This window comes from Nelumbo nucifera, chromosome 2, assembly GCF_055504915.1.
Source record: "Nelumbo nucifera cultivar China Antique chromosome 2, China Antique-T2T, whole genome shotgun sequence".
NCBI classification, from domain to species: Eukaryota; Viridiplantae; Streptophyta; class Magnoliopsida; order Proteales; family Nelumbonaceae; genus Nelumbo; species Nelumbo nucifera.
Window position 1 is genome coordinate 83,295,268 of NC_142650.1, and position 15,587 is coordinate 83,310,854.

Genomic DNA, 15,587 nt, shown 5'->3' on the forward strand with positions numbered 1-15,587 from the left:
CACCTAGTGCAGTAACATAATCAAGTGTAGGGGTTATGTGTAATTTTTTAGTTTTGCTCATCAATCTCCAAGGTTTAGGGCATAATTGGAAAATTGTTTGAGTTTAGTGTTTCATCCAAGCACGCCCTACATGTGCTTTGGGTCTAACCCTAGTAGCTGAGACAAGCTACTTCAAATTCTTTGGTAGCACATCAGTGTCAGCCTTGTTAGCCTTAGAATGGGTGATATGGTAGGATTTCAAATTCCAAGACGATTTTTTTTCATCCATACTAATTAGGCAGCCTCACGACAATGTGCTTGCCCTCGGTCGTGGACTATTTTCTTATTGCATAGGGTCCCAAAGTATCCATTAGACAAGGTTCATTGCCATTTTAGGTTAAACCTTTCTAATTGGTATGTGTAGACCTATCATATCGGGAGCCCCAAGGTACCGTGGAAGAGTTTTCCATTTTAGGATAGGCCCCTCCCACTAGTCTATGATGCTTCTATCATCTTATGAATTAATCCCACTGACTGTCTCAGTGAAATGGTTAGCCCAATTTTATGGTGCATCTCCACCCACCAATTTAGCCTGTTTTCATGCTAATGACGGAAGGCCTTTAGAGATATCATCTTATGATATTCTCTATGTCATTGCACTTATATTAATCATGGGGGAACGTGTATATCAATCCCTAGCTCAGATTTAAGTCATACATAGTGGCTCCCATTGATTTTCATAAAGTCATATTCAAATGGGCCCTTAATGCGATAGGGTTCCCGCGTGATTCCTCTTAGGGAGGAAGCTATTGAGGGGGCCCATTAGAAAAGGAGATCATGTAATGATCCATGTCGATCATGGCAATGATGTGCATTCAACCATGATGTTCATGGAGAGCCACATAATTGAATACATGGGCCAAAAACTTATGGCCCATGAACGAATCACATCCATTCAACACATCATACACATACATAATTGATTCATATCAATTCAAAACTTGTAAAACCCATATACATTCATATTAACACATGATCAACCCATCAATGGACCAATATCAATTCAAAACTTATAAAACCCATATACATTCATATTAACACATGATCAACCCATCAATGGACCAAATTATCCAATAATTTTATTTTGCCATATGGGATAAACTGCAAAAAACAGTTCGGCTCATATAGCAGTCCATGCTGAAATGGGGTAGTCTTGCTTTAATCTAACATAAAAGGGTTTTTCAAGTATGGGCCAAATTGGCAATACCTCCTAAGGTTGGTAGTTTATGTTGGGAAGCCTATCTGGAAAGAATCAACACCGGTGATCTACACCAAAAGAAGATACCCAATACTTGCTTGTCACCTCAATGGTGTGTTATGTGTAAAGTGGATGGGGAGACTGGTTTTCACCTACTGGTGTCTTGCCATTTTGCGTGGTCAATGTGGGATTGGGCTTTCTCCCTATTTGGATGTAGCTAGAATCTCCCATCAAACTTGCAGGGCCTTTTTTCACCTTCTTTTTTCAGGTGGTGGATAAAAAGGGGAAGGACAATGTAGAGAGGACTAAGGGCTGCAGTATGTTGGACACTTTGGGAAGAAAGAAACTCCAGGATATTCTCAGAAGCTCAGAGAGGAGCAATAGATCTGATGGCTATCATACATATTAGGGTGGTACAGTGGCTGAAATCTTTGGAGCTATTCACAGATTACACTGTGGGTGACATGTTGAGGAAGTGGGGTGAAACTGCTAATTGCACATAGACCAAGTCAATAATGAATGTGGCGTGGATCCCTCCACCTAGTGGATTCTTGAAATTAAACTTTGATGGGTGTAGTAGGGGAAATCCGGGACAATCGGGGATTGGGGGTGTTTTTAAGGATGAAAATGGGGTCATTTCTGCCATGTTCTCAGGCCCAATTGGAGTCGGTGACTCCCTTAGAGCTGAGATCTTTGCAGTTATGGAAGGAGTCCAGAGAGCAAAGGAATTAAACATCAAGAAACTCTTAATTGAAGGGGATTCAGAGGTGGTGATAGGGTGGCTGATTAAAGAGCACAATGGTTTATGGAAGTACAATAATGAGAGGCGGAAATTCAAGTGGCTGGTGCGAGAGATGGAAGTTAAGACTTGTTGGGTTAAAAGATCGGCAAATTCCCTAGCTGACGGTTTAGTTAAACAAGGGGCAGAAAAGGATTCAATGTTTTGGGCTAAGCTGTAACTTTAGTGTTGAGGTTTTCTTTTTCTCCTTTTCTTGAGGTTCTCTGTTGCTCTTGGAAGATAAGTGTGTTCGTCTTCCTCTTGTAAATCTTCTATTGATGATTTAATGAAAGTCTTATTGATAAAAAAAAAGTATGGGCCAAATTGGTTCATGCAATGGGCCATCAAACCCTTGGCCTAAAATCGATTTTGGGTCACTTAAAACAGTGCTACAAGTGGCTGCCATCAGACCCCAAAGAACCATAGCTTCGGTCCAACAAGATTAGACCAAAACTATGTCAGATCGGCCTAGGGTTTGGTGTCCAAAACATGCATCAATTCACATGGTAATGATATGAAATTCTCAGTTATGATTCACAATCATATCTGTCTATAAAAATTTCAGATCATTGTCCCAAGATTTTGGTGTGCAAAGAAAAAAATAATTAATTACAGACCAAATAATCAAATTAATAAATTTGGTGTGCACAGATCTTGCCACCATCAAGATTTCAATCACCATCACACTTTCAACCCAAGATTTCAAGAATCCATAATAGAACAATTCTATAATATATCATAATATGTCTATAAAAATTTCAGATCATTGGCCCACTGTGAGAACTGAATTCTCAGAGTTTTCTTCTAAGTGCTCCAATCAACTAGACTAGTTCTTCCCGATTTGAGATTTGGTTCATGTTGAGTTGGGCCGATTTCTAGTTATTGGGCCCAGTTATTTATCTTTTATTTTTGAGTTGTTAAGTTCGGAAGTTATTGGGCTTTAAGCCCATTAGTTTATATGTTTTTTAAGTTCTGACTGTTCAGCTACTTAAGTAGCTGCCCTACTAAGGGCATTCTTGTAATTTCTTATTCTTTTAATTTGAGTATATAATACAAAGAGGGGTTGGCGGCCGAAACTAATTCAATTCTGGTTGACATCCCACTCCTTTTCTTCTCCTCTCTTCTCTCTACTGTTGAAACTCTTCATCTTCTTTCTCTTCACAAGGAATTCATCAAAAACTGCAATTTATGATTTCTACTTGGTATCAGAGCAGGTCGAAGGTTCCTTGAGCTGTTTTATCATGCAGTCCTAGATCGGCCGACTGCATGGTGATTTGAGAGGCTGATCGAAGACCTCAGGTAAGCCTAGTTTTTGGATTTTTTGGTGGATCTGTTTTGCCTTGTAGCTGGTCTAGGGTTTCCCATCAAATTCAGGAAAAACTGGAGAAAGGGAGAGAGTCCTGTTTCTGTTGGACTCTTCAATTTTGACCTAGGAAGAGGGGCCTTAATTTTTTAGGGTTCCTTGGAGTTTTCTGAAGGGGGCGGTTCAAGTCTTGCCTGTTTTGGAGGTCTTTGGAGAGAGCGGCTGCCTCTTCTCTCTTTCTCCCATCCCGCAAAATAGGAATCTTTTGTGGGAAGATCATCTAGGGCACCAAAAGGGTGTCAGTTGTACCAGAAGTGATTTATTTGATATTTTTTCATTTTACAGTAACCTTCTAACCTCTCTTTGAGAATTACGGAGTTAAAAACAAACCCAGGAGTGAAATGAGACCAGTGGGAGGTGTCGGAGACCTTTTCGGGGCTGGGACCATTACTACAGTTAAGTTGGATGGTTCAAATTACTTAGAATGGTCACAATCTGTAAATATGGCCATTGGTGCTTGCGGGAAGTTAGGGTATATCACTAGTGAGGAAGTGAAACCCGAAACTAACAGATCCCGGTGGGTACAGGAAAATTATATGGTGATGGCTTGGCTGTGTAATTCGATGCTACCCTATACAAGTAAGAATTTTTTGTGGGCAAATACAGCTAAGGAAATATGGGATGGGGTTGCAGAAACCTATTCACAGAGTGAGAATGTTGCTAGGACCTATTAGTTGAGGAATCATATTATTGCTACAAGGTAGGGAGATAGACCTATTGCTGTTTACTTTTCAGCCCTTAAAACCATGTGGCAGGAGATTGACCATCTGGAGACAGTTGTTTGGGAAACCACTAAGGATGCAGCTGCCTACCAAAAGCTCCTAGAGAAGTATAGGGTTTTTGAATTTCTTGCTGGCTTTAATCCCGAGTATGATATTACAAGACAAATTCTTTCCAGGGACAGTGTTACTCTATCCCAGCCATATGCTTTTGTATCAGGGGAATAGAGCAGGAGAAATGTGATGATGAAAAATTCTGGTTTTGATCAATCAGCCATGGTTAGCACTGTGAAACCTAAACAAGTTGGAGACCGGGGTGGCAGTGAAATCAGGAAGGAAGACAAAAAGGATTTGATTTGTGACTACTGTAAGAAGCCTAAACACACAAGAGATACTTGCTGGAAGCTTCATCCTCATCTTGTGCCAAATAGACTCGAAAACAAGAAGGGAAATGCTCACATGGCAGTCATTGGTGGTATAATGGCCCCTCCTACAACTCATCTGGAGTCTGTTGCAGCTGCTGCAGTGAGGGCTGAACTTATGGGCAGTTCTTGAATCAGTAGGGTACAGTCAGTCCTAATTCAGCAATAAGTGGACAGGTAGGTACCGGTGGTTCTGGTGGAGCACACTCTACTTCCTTTGCTCACACAGGTAGTTCACATGCCACTGCAAATTCTGTTTCTACTACAGGTAAGGAGGGACCTCCTTGGATTATAGATTTTGGAGCCTCAGAGCACATGACCTATAGTTCCACTATTTTTTCTTCTTATCAGCTCTGTTCTGGCAGAGACAGAGTCTCCACAACTGATGGATCTCATGTTCCCATTGCTAGGAAGGGGTCTGTCAAGATTAATGATTCCAATTCCCTTCCCTCTGTCATTCATGTTCCCAGATTAAGTACTAACTTATTATCTGTTAGTAGTTTGACTAAGAACTTGAATTGCTCAGTATTTTTTTCTCCCGGTCATTGTGTCTTGCAAGATCTGGATTCAAAGAGGACGATTGGGAGTGGTCGTAAAGTGAATGGAATCTACCTCCTGGATGTGCTTCCTCATCATCAGGGTCATCATGTCAGCAGGGATAGTGAGTCAGATTATGCTTTGGCATAATCGTTTGGATCATTTGTCTTTTCTTCTTTGAGTTTCTTATTTCCAAAGCTTTTTGAGTCTGTTAATTTGTTCAGTTTGGAGTGTGAAGGTTGTCAACTTGGAAAACATTGTAGACATTCCTTTAAAGCTAGTAATAAAAGATGTTCATCTCCTTTTGATGTTATTCATTCTAATGTGTGGGGACCATATTATGTTCCTTCTATGGGTGGCTATCGATATTTTCTCTTATTTGTGGATGATTTTTCTCGATATTCTTGGATTTATTTGATGAGATCTCCAGATGAGGTACCATCCTTGGTTCGACAATTTCATTAGATGGCGCTAACACAGTTTGGGATACGAATTAAGGTGTTCAGATCAGACAATGCCAGGGAATATTTTGAAAAGCACCTTGCTTCGTATCTGTTAGAATATGGTGTTGTCCATCAGAGTAGCTGTTCCTACAGTCCACAACAAAATGGTGTTGCAGAGAGGAAGAACAGACACATTGTTGAGATTGCAAGAAGCATGATGATCATAGTTACTGTTCCAGTTCGGTTTTGGGGTGATGTAGTTCTCACAACAGTCTTTTTGATTAATAGGGTGCCCTCCCGTATACTTGGATTCAGCACACCATTCAGTCTCCTTTTTCCTGAGGGGGAGATGTTCCATATTCCTCTCAGGGTGTTTGGGTGTGTTTGCTTTGCGCATATTCTTTGTCCTCACCGCTCGAAGCTTGATCTGAAGGCAAAGAAGTGTCTTGCGTGGATATGCAGAAAATCAAAAAGGGTACTACTGCTATGATCCAGTTTCTAGGAGTCGGTATGTTACTATGGATGTCACCTTTTTTGAGTCCACATCCTTCTTCTCGAAAAATCCTTCTCAGGGGGAGTGTTTTGGGGAAGTGAGTGAACAGTCTAATCCTCTTCCAGTTCCAGTTCCTGTGTCCATTCCTGTGTCTGGTCCTCTTATGTCACCTACCTTATCACCTCCTTTTCGTCCTACTTCTCAGTGTTACACACGACAGAGACTTCACAGGGAGGTTGATTCCACTGCAGAAGAACAACTCACATCACTTCCTGTCGGTTCCTTGGAGACTCCAAATTCTGCTGACACGGATTCAGGTATTCCTCTTGATCTCTCTATTGTTTCGGTTCCCATTGATTCTACTAATCCCATTACAAATAACCTGGACCTTCCTATTGCTCTCATAAAAGGGAAAAGAAAGTGTAATGCTCATTGTATTTCATAGTATCTATCTTACAATGGACTTTCTCCTTCCTACCGTGCTTTCCTTTCCTCTCTTGACTTTGTGTCTATACCCAAGGGTGTCAGTGAGGCTCTCTCAAAACCTGAGTAGAAGACAACTGTGCAGGAAGAGATGGAAGCCTTAATTAAGAATCAGACGTAGGAGATTGTGGATCTACCAGAGGGCAAGGAGACTGTTGGATGCAGATGGGTTTACACAGTCAAATAGAAGGCGGATGGAAGTATAGAAAGGTATAAGGCCAGACTTGTTGCAAAAGGGTACATACAGACCTATGGCATTGATTATTTAGAGACCTTTGCACCAAGTGCAAAGATGACTTCTGTTCGGATACTTCTTTCTCTTGCTGCCACATACTCTTGGCCCCTATTTCAACTTGATGTGAAAAATGCTTTTCTAAATGAAGATCTGCAAGAGGAAGTGTAGATGGATCTTCCTGCCGGTTTCTATAGTGATGCTGAAAAGGCGAAGGTATGCAGACTTAAGAAGTCACTTTATGGTTTAAAGCAGTCTCCCAGAGCATGGTTTGACAGGTTCAGGAAGGCCTTGGTTGCTTTTGGCTACACTCAGACTCAACCTGACCATACCTTGTTTGTGAAGCGGAGGAGATCCTTGGTGTCAGTCCTAATTGTTTATGTTGATGATATTGTTGTCATAGGAAATGAACTAAGTGAGATTGGCAGTTTGAAGAAGAATCTACACAAGGAATTTGAAATTAAGGATCTTGGAGGGCTTAGGTATTTCTTGGGCATTGAAGTTGCATGATCAAAACATAGAATCTTTATTTCTCAGAGGAAGTATGTTCTGGATCTTCTACAAGAAACAAAGAAGCTTGGAACAAAGGCAATCAATACTCCTATTGATCAGAATCACAGAATTAATGCATCAGAAGGTGAGATGGTAAAAGACATTGGGAGATATCAGAGACTTGTGGGGCAGCTGCTGTATTTGTGTATGACAAGACTAGACATCTCCTATGCAGTGAGTGTGGTGAGTCAATACATGCATGCCCCACGAGTTCAGCATTGGGAGGCTGTTGACAGAATTCTTGCTTATCTGAATGGACATCCAGGCAGAGGCATACTATTTGCTGATCATGGACAGTTGAAGCTAGAGGCTTATACAGATGTTGATTGGGCAGGATGCCTTGATGACAGGAGATCTACTTCAGGAGTCTGCACCCTTGTTGGGGGTAACCTAGTCTCGTGGAAAAGTAAGAAACTGACAGTGGTGGTAAGATCAAGTGTAGAAGTTGAATACAGGGCCATGGCACATGGAGTTTTAGAACTTCTCTGGATCCATTCCTTGCTAGGAGAGATTGGTGTAAAGGCAGAAGAACCTATGATGCTGTACTGTGATAATCAGGCATCAATTAACATTGCCCATAACCCAGTTCAGCATGACCCGACAAAGCAAATTGAAGTGGATAGACATTTCATTAGAGAAAGGGTGACTTTTGGGGAAGTTTGTCTCCCATACATTGCTTCCGTTTGTAGCTTGCTGATGTTCTCACAAAAGGTGTTGCAAGGAACAAGCTGGAGCATGACCTACGCAAGTTGGGAATGTGTGACATTTACTCCCAACTTGAGGGGGAGTGTTGAGTTGGGTCGATTTCTAGTTATTGGGCCTAGTTATTTATCTTTTATTTTTGAGTTGTTAAGTTAAGAAGTTATTGGGCTTTAGGCCCATTAGTTTATGTTTTTTAAGTTGTGACTGTTCAGCTACTTAAGTAGCTGCCCTACTAAGGGCATTCTTGTAATATCTTATTCTTTTAATTTCAGTATATAATACAAAGAGGGGTTGGCGGTCAGAACTAATTCAATTCTGGTTGACATCCCACTCCTTTTCTTCTCCTCTCTTCTCTACTACTGAAACTCTTCATCTTCTTCTTTCTTTTCACAAGGAATTCATCTAAAACTGCAAACAATGATTTTTACTGTTCAAATCCGGTTTGGTTCAGTCCAATGGCTGAACCTAGTGCTTTGATACCACTGTTTCCAAAGGAAGAAAACATTTATCATTTGCTACCTCTAAATATGCTTGAGGTAGGTTGACAACTAAACAATTCGACTAATGTTTGGTTCAGCTGTTCCACTCTCCAATCAACAAGACCCCCCCTTTCAACTAATGTTATGCATCTTTGATCTTCTTAACATAAAAGATTTTTATTAAGAAATAAAGAAAAAATGAGATCCCCCCTTCCTCTTCATCCTCCTTCTAACCCCCCTACTCTTGGGGAGGCTTACGCCTCTTCCGTTCTGAACTACTCCTCACGCCTCTAGGTAGTGGAACGCCTTGCGTCACGCCTCCACGTTTTAAAACATTGGGTCATGCAGTTTGTGGGGGCCGTGGTAACCCTATGTCTGGTCGTAGTCATGGTATTAGTAGAGGTCGTGACTCAGGGGGAGGCCGTGGCAGAGGAAGAGGAAGTACTACTAGGAAATGTACGCACTGTGGAAGAGACAAACACACAATTAACTTCTATTATGATCTACATGGGCCACCCTCCACATGGGCTAATCATGCAGCTGTTGGTTGCAGTGAAGTCAGTGATAATCAACCGGTTGATCCAACACATTCTACATCCACAACTACTTCTGGGAAGGAGATGATGAGTATCCCAAGAGATGAGTATGAGAGATTCCTTTAGGCTACTTCACATCAAAATACTGCCACCCTTGCTCATTTAGGTATGGCTTGCTTGGCATCAAAACCTTCTACCTAGATAATTGACTCTGGAGCCTTTGATCACTTGACTGGGACTCCAGGTGTGTTTTCCTCTCTTTCTCAGACCTCCACATCACATAATGTTACCCTAGCCAATGGTTCTACTTCCCCCAAGTTTCCATTTAATCTTATGTCTGTTAGTAAACAAACGAAGTCTCTCAATTGTTCTATCACTTTTTACCCTTCCTCTTATGTTTTTCAGGATCTTAAGACAGGGAAGAAGATTGGTGGAGGGCATAAAGCTGGTGGATTGTAGACTTGGTCATCCATCTCTTAAAGCTCTCAAGCTACTTGTTTTGTCGTTGAGTCGTTTGTCTTCTTTGTAGTGTGAGTCATATCAGTATGGGAAACACCATCGGGTTTCCTTCAGTCCTAAAGTTGATAGTTGCATGTTGAGTCCTTTTGCTTTAGTTCATTCAAATATTTGGGGTCCAATTAGAATTGAGTCATATAATGGTTACAAGTATTTTGTTATTTTTGTTGATGACTGTTCAAGAATGACATGGATTTATTAAATGAAAGAAAGGAGTGAATTATTTTCCATTTTCCAAAAGTTTTATGCTGAGATACGTACACAATTTGGTGTTCCAATTAAAATTCTCCATTTAGACAATGACAAAGAGTATTTCCTTACTTCATTTCAGTAGTATTTGGAACAATATGACATTATTCATCAAACATCCTATGCAAACACTCAACAAAATGGGGTGGTTGAGAGGAAGAATCGACATCTACTTGAAAAAACTCGGTCTCTTCTTCATCATATGAATGTTCCTAAACGTTTTTGGAGTGATCCAATGCTTACCGCTTGTTTTCTCATTAATCACATGCCCTCGATCATTCTTTCCGGTCGTTCTCTATTTTGTTTCCCACTTTGTCTCCATATCCCTTGACTCCCAGGATCTTTGGGTGTGTGCGCTTTGTTCATAATCTAGTTCCTGGTTTAGACAAGTTGGATGCACACTCCATTAAGTGTATCTTTCTTGGCTACTCTAGGACTTAGAAAGGGTGCTACAACCCCGGACGTCATTTGTCTGTCCTGATGTTACATTCTTTGATTCTGTGCCATACTTATCAGGTCCTAATATTGTCTCTCTCTCCCATAGAGGTTCCTCTTCCTCTTCTAGTTGATAATTCCTTTCCTATTTTTCCTATTGTGACTGAGTCTCCAACTCTTCTAATGTAGGATCATACTGAAAGACCACCAATCCATCAAGTGTATACTCACCGACAAAGGCCAGCACCTCCTCTAGCTTCTACTTCTTCTGCAGATCCAATTTCTTTTACACCTGAGTTGCCTTCTGACCTTGACCTTCCTATTGCTTTGCGGAAAGGTAAATGTAGTTACACTCTGCATCCCATATCCAATTATGTTTCTGTCTCTCACCTTTCCGCTTCACATTTCCAGTTTGTTTCTTTGTTATCTTCTGTGTCTATACCTAAGGATGTCCAAGAGGCTCTTACCTCACCAGGAACTCTCTGCCCTTAATCATAATCATATGTGGGAACAAGCCAATCTTCCCCTAGGTAAGCATGTTGTTGGTTGTAAATGGGTGTATACTGTTAAATATCTACCAGATGGGAGAGTGGAACGGCTAAAATTCTGTTTAGTTGCCAAAGGATATTCTCAACTATATGGTTTAGATTATGTCGAAACCTTTTCTCCTATTGCTAAGATTGGCTCAATACGTGTGTTGATTTCCTTAGCAGTCATGCATGATTGGCCTTTGTTTCAGCTCGACATTAAAAAATCCTTCCTCCATAGTAATCTTCTAGAGGAAGTGTACATGGAGCAACCACTAGGGTTTGTTGCTCAGGGGGAGGATGATAAGGTGTGTAAGCTCAAGAAGACAATCTATGGGCTCAAACAATCTCCCTGTGCTTGGTTTGACAAACTTAGTGAAGTATTGAAAGAGTTCGGAATGAGACAATGTCAAGTTGACCACTCAATGTTTAGCTATGATTCTGAAGCTGGGAAGATCTTGCTAGTGGTTTACGTGGACGACATAGTCATCACTGGCAGTGATAGACTTGGGATTGATAGACTGAAGGTCTTTCTACAAGATCACTTCCAGACAAAAGATCTTGGGAAGTTGAAGTATTTCTTGGGTATAGAAGTTGCTAGATTGAAGCAAGGTATAAACCTATGTTAGAGGAAATATGTTCGTGACCTTTTGAAAGAAATAGGGCTATTAGGTGCTAAGCCAGCTGAAACTCCCATGGAACCAAATGTGAAGTTGGGCAGTGATACATGTGAATTATTTGATGGTCCCGGAAGATATAGAAGGCTAGTGGGAAAATTGAATTACTTAACTATTACTAGACCAGATATCTCATTTGTTTGTCAATGTTGTAAGCCAATTCATGCAAAGCCCTCGAGTTTCCCATTGGGATGTAGTCCTTAGAATTGTGCGGTATTTGAAGGGGGCTCTAGGCCATGGGCTAGGAGGTCGTCTCAAAATAGTTGGCTATACAGATGTAGATTGGGCAGGCTCAGTTTCTGATAGGAGATACACTATAGGTTATTGCACCTTTGGAGGAAATCTAGTGACATGGAAGAGCAAGAAGCAAACTGTTGTATCAAGGAGTAGTGCAGAAGCAGAATACAGGGCCATGTCACACACTACATGTGAACTAGTGTGGTTAAAAAATCTTTTGCAAGAAGTCGAGTTCTCAATAAGCAAACCCATGAAACTATATTATAACAACCAAGCTGCAATTCACATCTTATCCAATTCAGTTTTTCATGAGAGGACTAAACACATAGAGGTGGATTTCCATTTTGTAAGGGAAAAAGTCCTTGATGGTGTCATAAGTACAGAGCATGTGAGAACAGGTGATCAGTGGGCAAACTTGTTCACAAAAGGGTTAAGTTCGGGAAGAGTGAACTATATATGTAACAAGCTAGGACTATATGACATATATTCTCAGGCTTGAGGGGGAGTGTTAGAATCGGCTAAGGAAGGGTATTTCAGTCTTTTCATCATAAGTTAAGATGTTTTGTTTGTTTTGTACTGTGTTAAGTCACATGTCCCATACTTAAGTGGGGGCATATATATTAAAACAAGGTACAATGTCAAATATGCCCCCACTTAAGTATGGGACATGTGACTTAACACAGTACCAAACAAACAATACATCTTAACCTATGATGAAAAGACTGAAATACCCTTCCTTAGCTGACGGTTCTTCCTTCTCTTTTCTTCTCCTTCTCTCTTTCTCTCTTTCTCTCTTCTCTATATCTGAAACTGGTTCGACAGAACTATTGTCACAGTTTGGTATAAGGCTCCCAAGGGGTTGCTAGGGTTTCTCTTTGAGCGTCGAGGTGTCCCCTCTTCTTAAAGGGGCTCTCTATATATACGCTCTTGTTCCGTGGAGATCATGAGATCTTCCATCACTGGGAAGTTCCCTCTTACGCAACATGGTTGGCATATTGATCTCTAGAAGTTCATGATCATGTTGATCTATTTCCCCTTTTAGGCTAGTTAGGGACTTGCTACTTGGCTTTTTGGGATTTTGGTAATCAGGCTCTCCCTTTTCTTTCCATGTGTCCTTGAGCACATTGGCTACAATATCCTTCCTTATGTTCCTGTTTGGCATTCACCTGTCGTAGTGTTCTGTGACATGTAACAAGACCTCACGAGGCTAAGTGGGACCAAGCCTCGTTTAGTGGGAAAATCCTCATGAGGCAGAACCACATGAATCTAGTGTGAATGGAATTCTAGCTCACCGACTCGTCAACCTTGTGAAGTTGCTTATCCTCGTGGGGCTGGATGAAGTTCTCAATATTTATAGGCTGACAACCCAATGGCCTTGTGGCCATATTCTACCTCATGGTTGCATTTGATCTTGCAAGGCCAAGTTAGAGCCTTACACTTAGGTGCTGTTGTGAGATTGTCAGACATGTGATCTTTGCCCCAAGAAAACCACGTTTGACTATATCCGGTAACCGTGTTGACACACACCAATCTCTCAGAGAGCCTTGTGGTCATGCTTTAACAACTTTGTGGTTCTCATGGACATGTGTCCTTCCTTGGAGGAGAGAAAGATGGGATCTGTTTCCTCAGCATTGATTGAGACAGAATATTCCAACTCTTATACCTTCGTGCACATAGCTTGTTCCCTTGCTTTTTAAATAAGAGAGCAAGCAAGGCATTGGGGAGAATGAATCCTTAACCAACTCCCTACAATCCCTTATGTGTTCCAAACTCTCACCCAGACTTGGCCACTTTCCCAAATCATCTACCATCTTACCCTCTATCTATATGTTTTAGAGGCATTTCTCAATCTGCTTTCAAGACGCTCAAACTATCCTTATCCCTATTGGCTAACACATACAAAGAATTATTGAAAAATTTAAAATATAGAAAAACTTAGAAACAACTCTAATATTATATATTAATTATATTAAACAAAAAAAGTGTGATAAATAAGAATTACTTTTATTAATGATGTAAGTGAAATACAGAATTTAAAATCAGTCTAAAAATGAAATCATTTTCCTATCTAGGTAGCAGGTTAGTAGTAATCTTCTAGGTCAAATGGTCAACCCATGATGTCATAATTGAATAATAAATATTTAAGAAAGGTAAAATTATGAAATATAAAAAGAACATAAATTTTATAGAAAAATTTAACCACATCTCTAATATTATATATCCATCTTACTAAAAAAATAAATGTGATAAATAAAAATTATTTTTCTTATTGATGGAAATAGAATACAAATATTAAGAAAAAAAAGAATTAATGTCTAACCCATGACTCCACTATTGGTTCAATGGTTCAATTAGCTAGACCATCATGTTATGGACTAAGCCAATGGTTTTTACGGGCAGACAACTTGGTGGTAAATGGACCCAAAATGCTGATCGAGTTATAGGACCAATCTGACTAGTTTATTTGACTACAAGATAAAAAAGCATTGTTATAATGATGATGATTAGAATGGAACCACATTTCCCTCTCAGTTAGACAAGTCAACTTCTGGTGTCATAAATTATACAAGTGTTATTGTTATAATGATTATCATATATTAAACAAAAATATAGATTATATATTACTTATTTGTTTAGCATTTCTTTAATATTATATATTCATCATATTGAACGGAAATATTTGCAAAAAATGAGGATTATTGTAATTAATGATGGAAATGCCTAAAATACCAAAAAGAAAAGAAACAGCAGGTCAACCAATAAGGTCATTTGGTTGTTGACCAAGCCAATAACATTTTCTTTTTTTTCAAAAATGTTATTTGGCATGTCAATATCAGTTTGTTGACCATCTACTTCAACCACATGGTTAAAACGTTGATGTAAACTACAAATCAGATGATTTTAAGCTAGGTCTTTAGGTTAAAAGGGCAATAATCCACCAATACATCGTGCTTCAATTACTTACCTTCGTGTTACTGAACTTATTGCCTATTATCGTATTTTCTTTATTTTATTTTCCTTTATCAAAAAAAGTGTCATACTGCATGGAGGTTATCTTTTCCCTGCCATTTAACAGTTTTTATTGTTTTGCAGGGAGATGGTAGTGGGTGTGTATCAATTTATGGAAGTAAGTTTGAAGATGAAAACTTCATTGCAAAACACACTGGTCCTGGCCTGTTGTCAATGGTACATGTTTTGCCTCTCTAAACTCATTACAAAGAAAAGGGGCGGGTTGGAGAGGGGGCTCTCAATTAAGTCTGGATGTGTTAAAATGTTGGTCTATTTTCATTTTCTTCATTTGTTTAAGCAGTTGCTTTCCAGTTTTTTTTCTTCTTTTTTAATCAAATTCACATAAATTGTTTACATTTACATTCATGGAATATTCCCATGCTTTTTATATTTTAATGGTAGCTAGATGAATCTAATGTGGAGTCATGTGAAAACTCAATATGTCTATCAATTTAAGCATGTTTACCTTTGATATTTTGGGACCTTTTTACAGGTTTCCTGAAATTGATAAATAAGGAAGATAGTTGAATTCTTAATGCAGTCACTATGTTTCCCATGTAGTAGTATAGTTCTCACAAGGCTGACATAATTTAGTCTGAAATATCTGCTCCTTTTGCATTGAAACAAATGGAGCTTAATGTAATTTCCTGGTGAATAAGATGTTTAATGCTAGAGGCAGGGAAGAACATCATTATGTTCTACTAGGAAAAAGAGAAATAATATAAGAAAACAAAAAGAAAACAGCTCGTACTTTTCTTATTGTACTTTAGTATGTTATAATTTATTTCCGGAAAATTGGAGTCATTACAGTGTTGCAGCACCTATTTCCAGGACTGGTAGATGAATTGATATTGTTTCCCTCGTCTTATTGCAGGCAAATAGCGGACCAAATACTAATGGTTGTCAGGTAATACTTTAAATGGATGATTAAATGTATTTAATTTGATTCTGTGCCTGTACT

General features: G+C 39.6%; 1 protein-coding gene across 1 annotated transcript in view; it reads left to right on the forward strand.

Annotated features, from left to right (window-relative positions):
- The window catches only part of LOC104590635 (Cyclophilin-like peptidyl-prolyl cis-trans isomerase family protein), a 60,810-nt gene that overhangs the window by 21,876 nt on the left and 23,347 nt on the right, over positions 1-15,587 (forward strand). The window contains exons 4-5 of the mRNA XM_010249352.3: positions 14,711-14,803; positions 15,501-15,533. Coding sequence (XP_010247654.1) covers positions 14,711-14,803; positions 15,501-15,533 — 126 coding nt within the window. The remainder of the gene's footprint in view (positions 1-14,710; positions 14,804-15,500; positions 15,534-15,587) is intronic.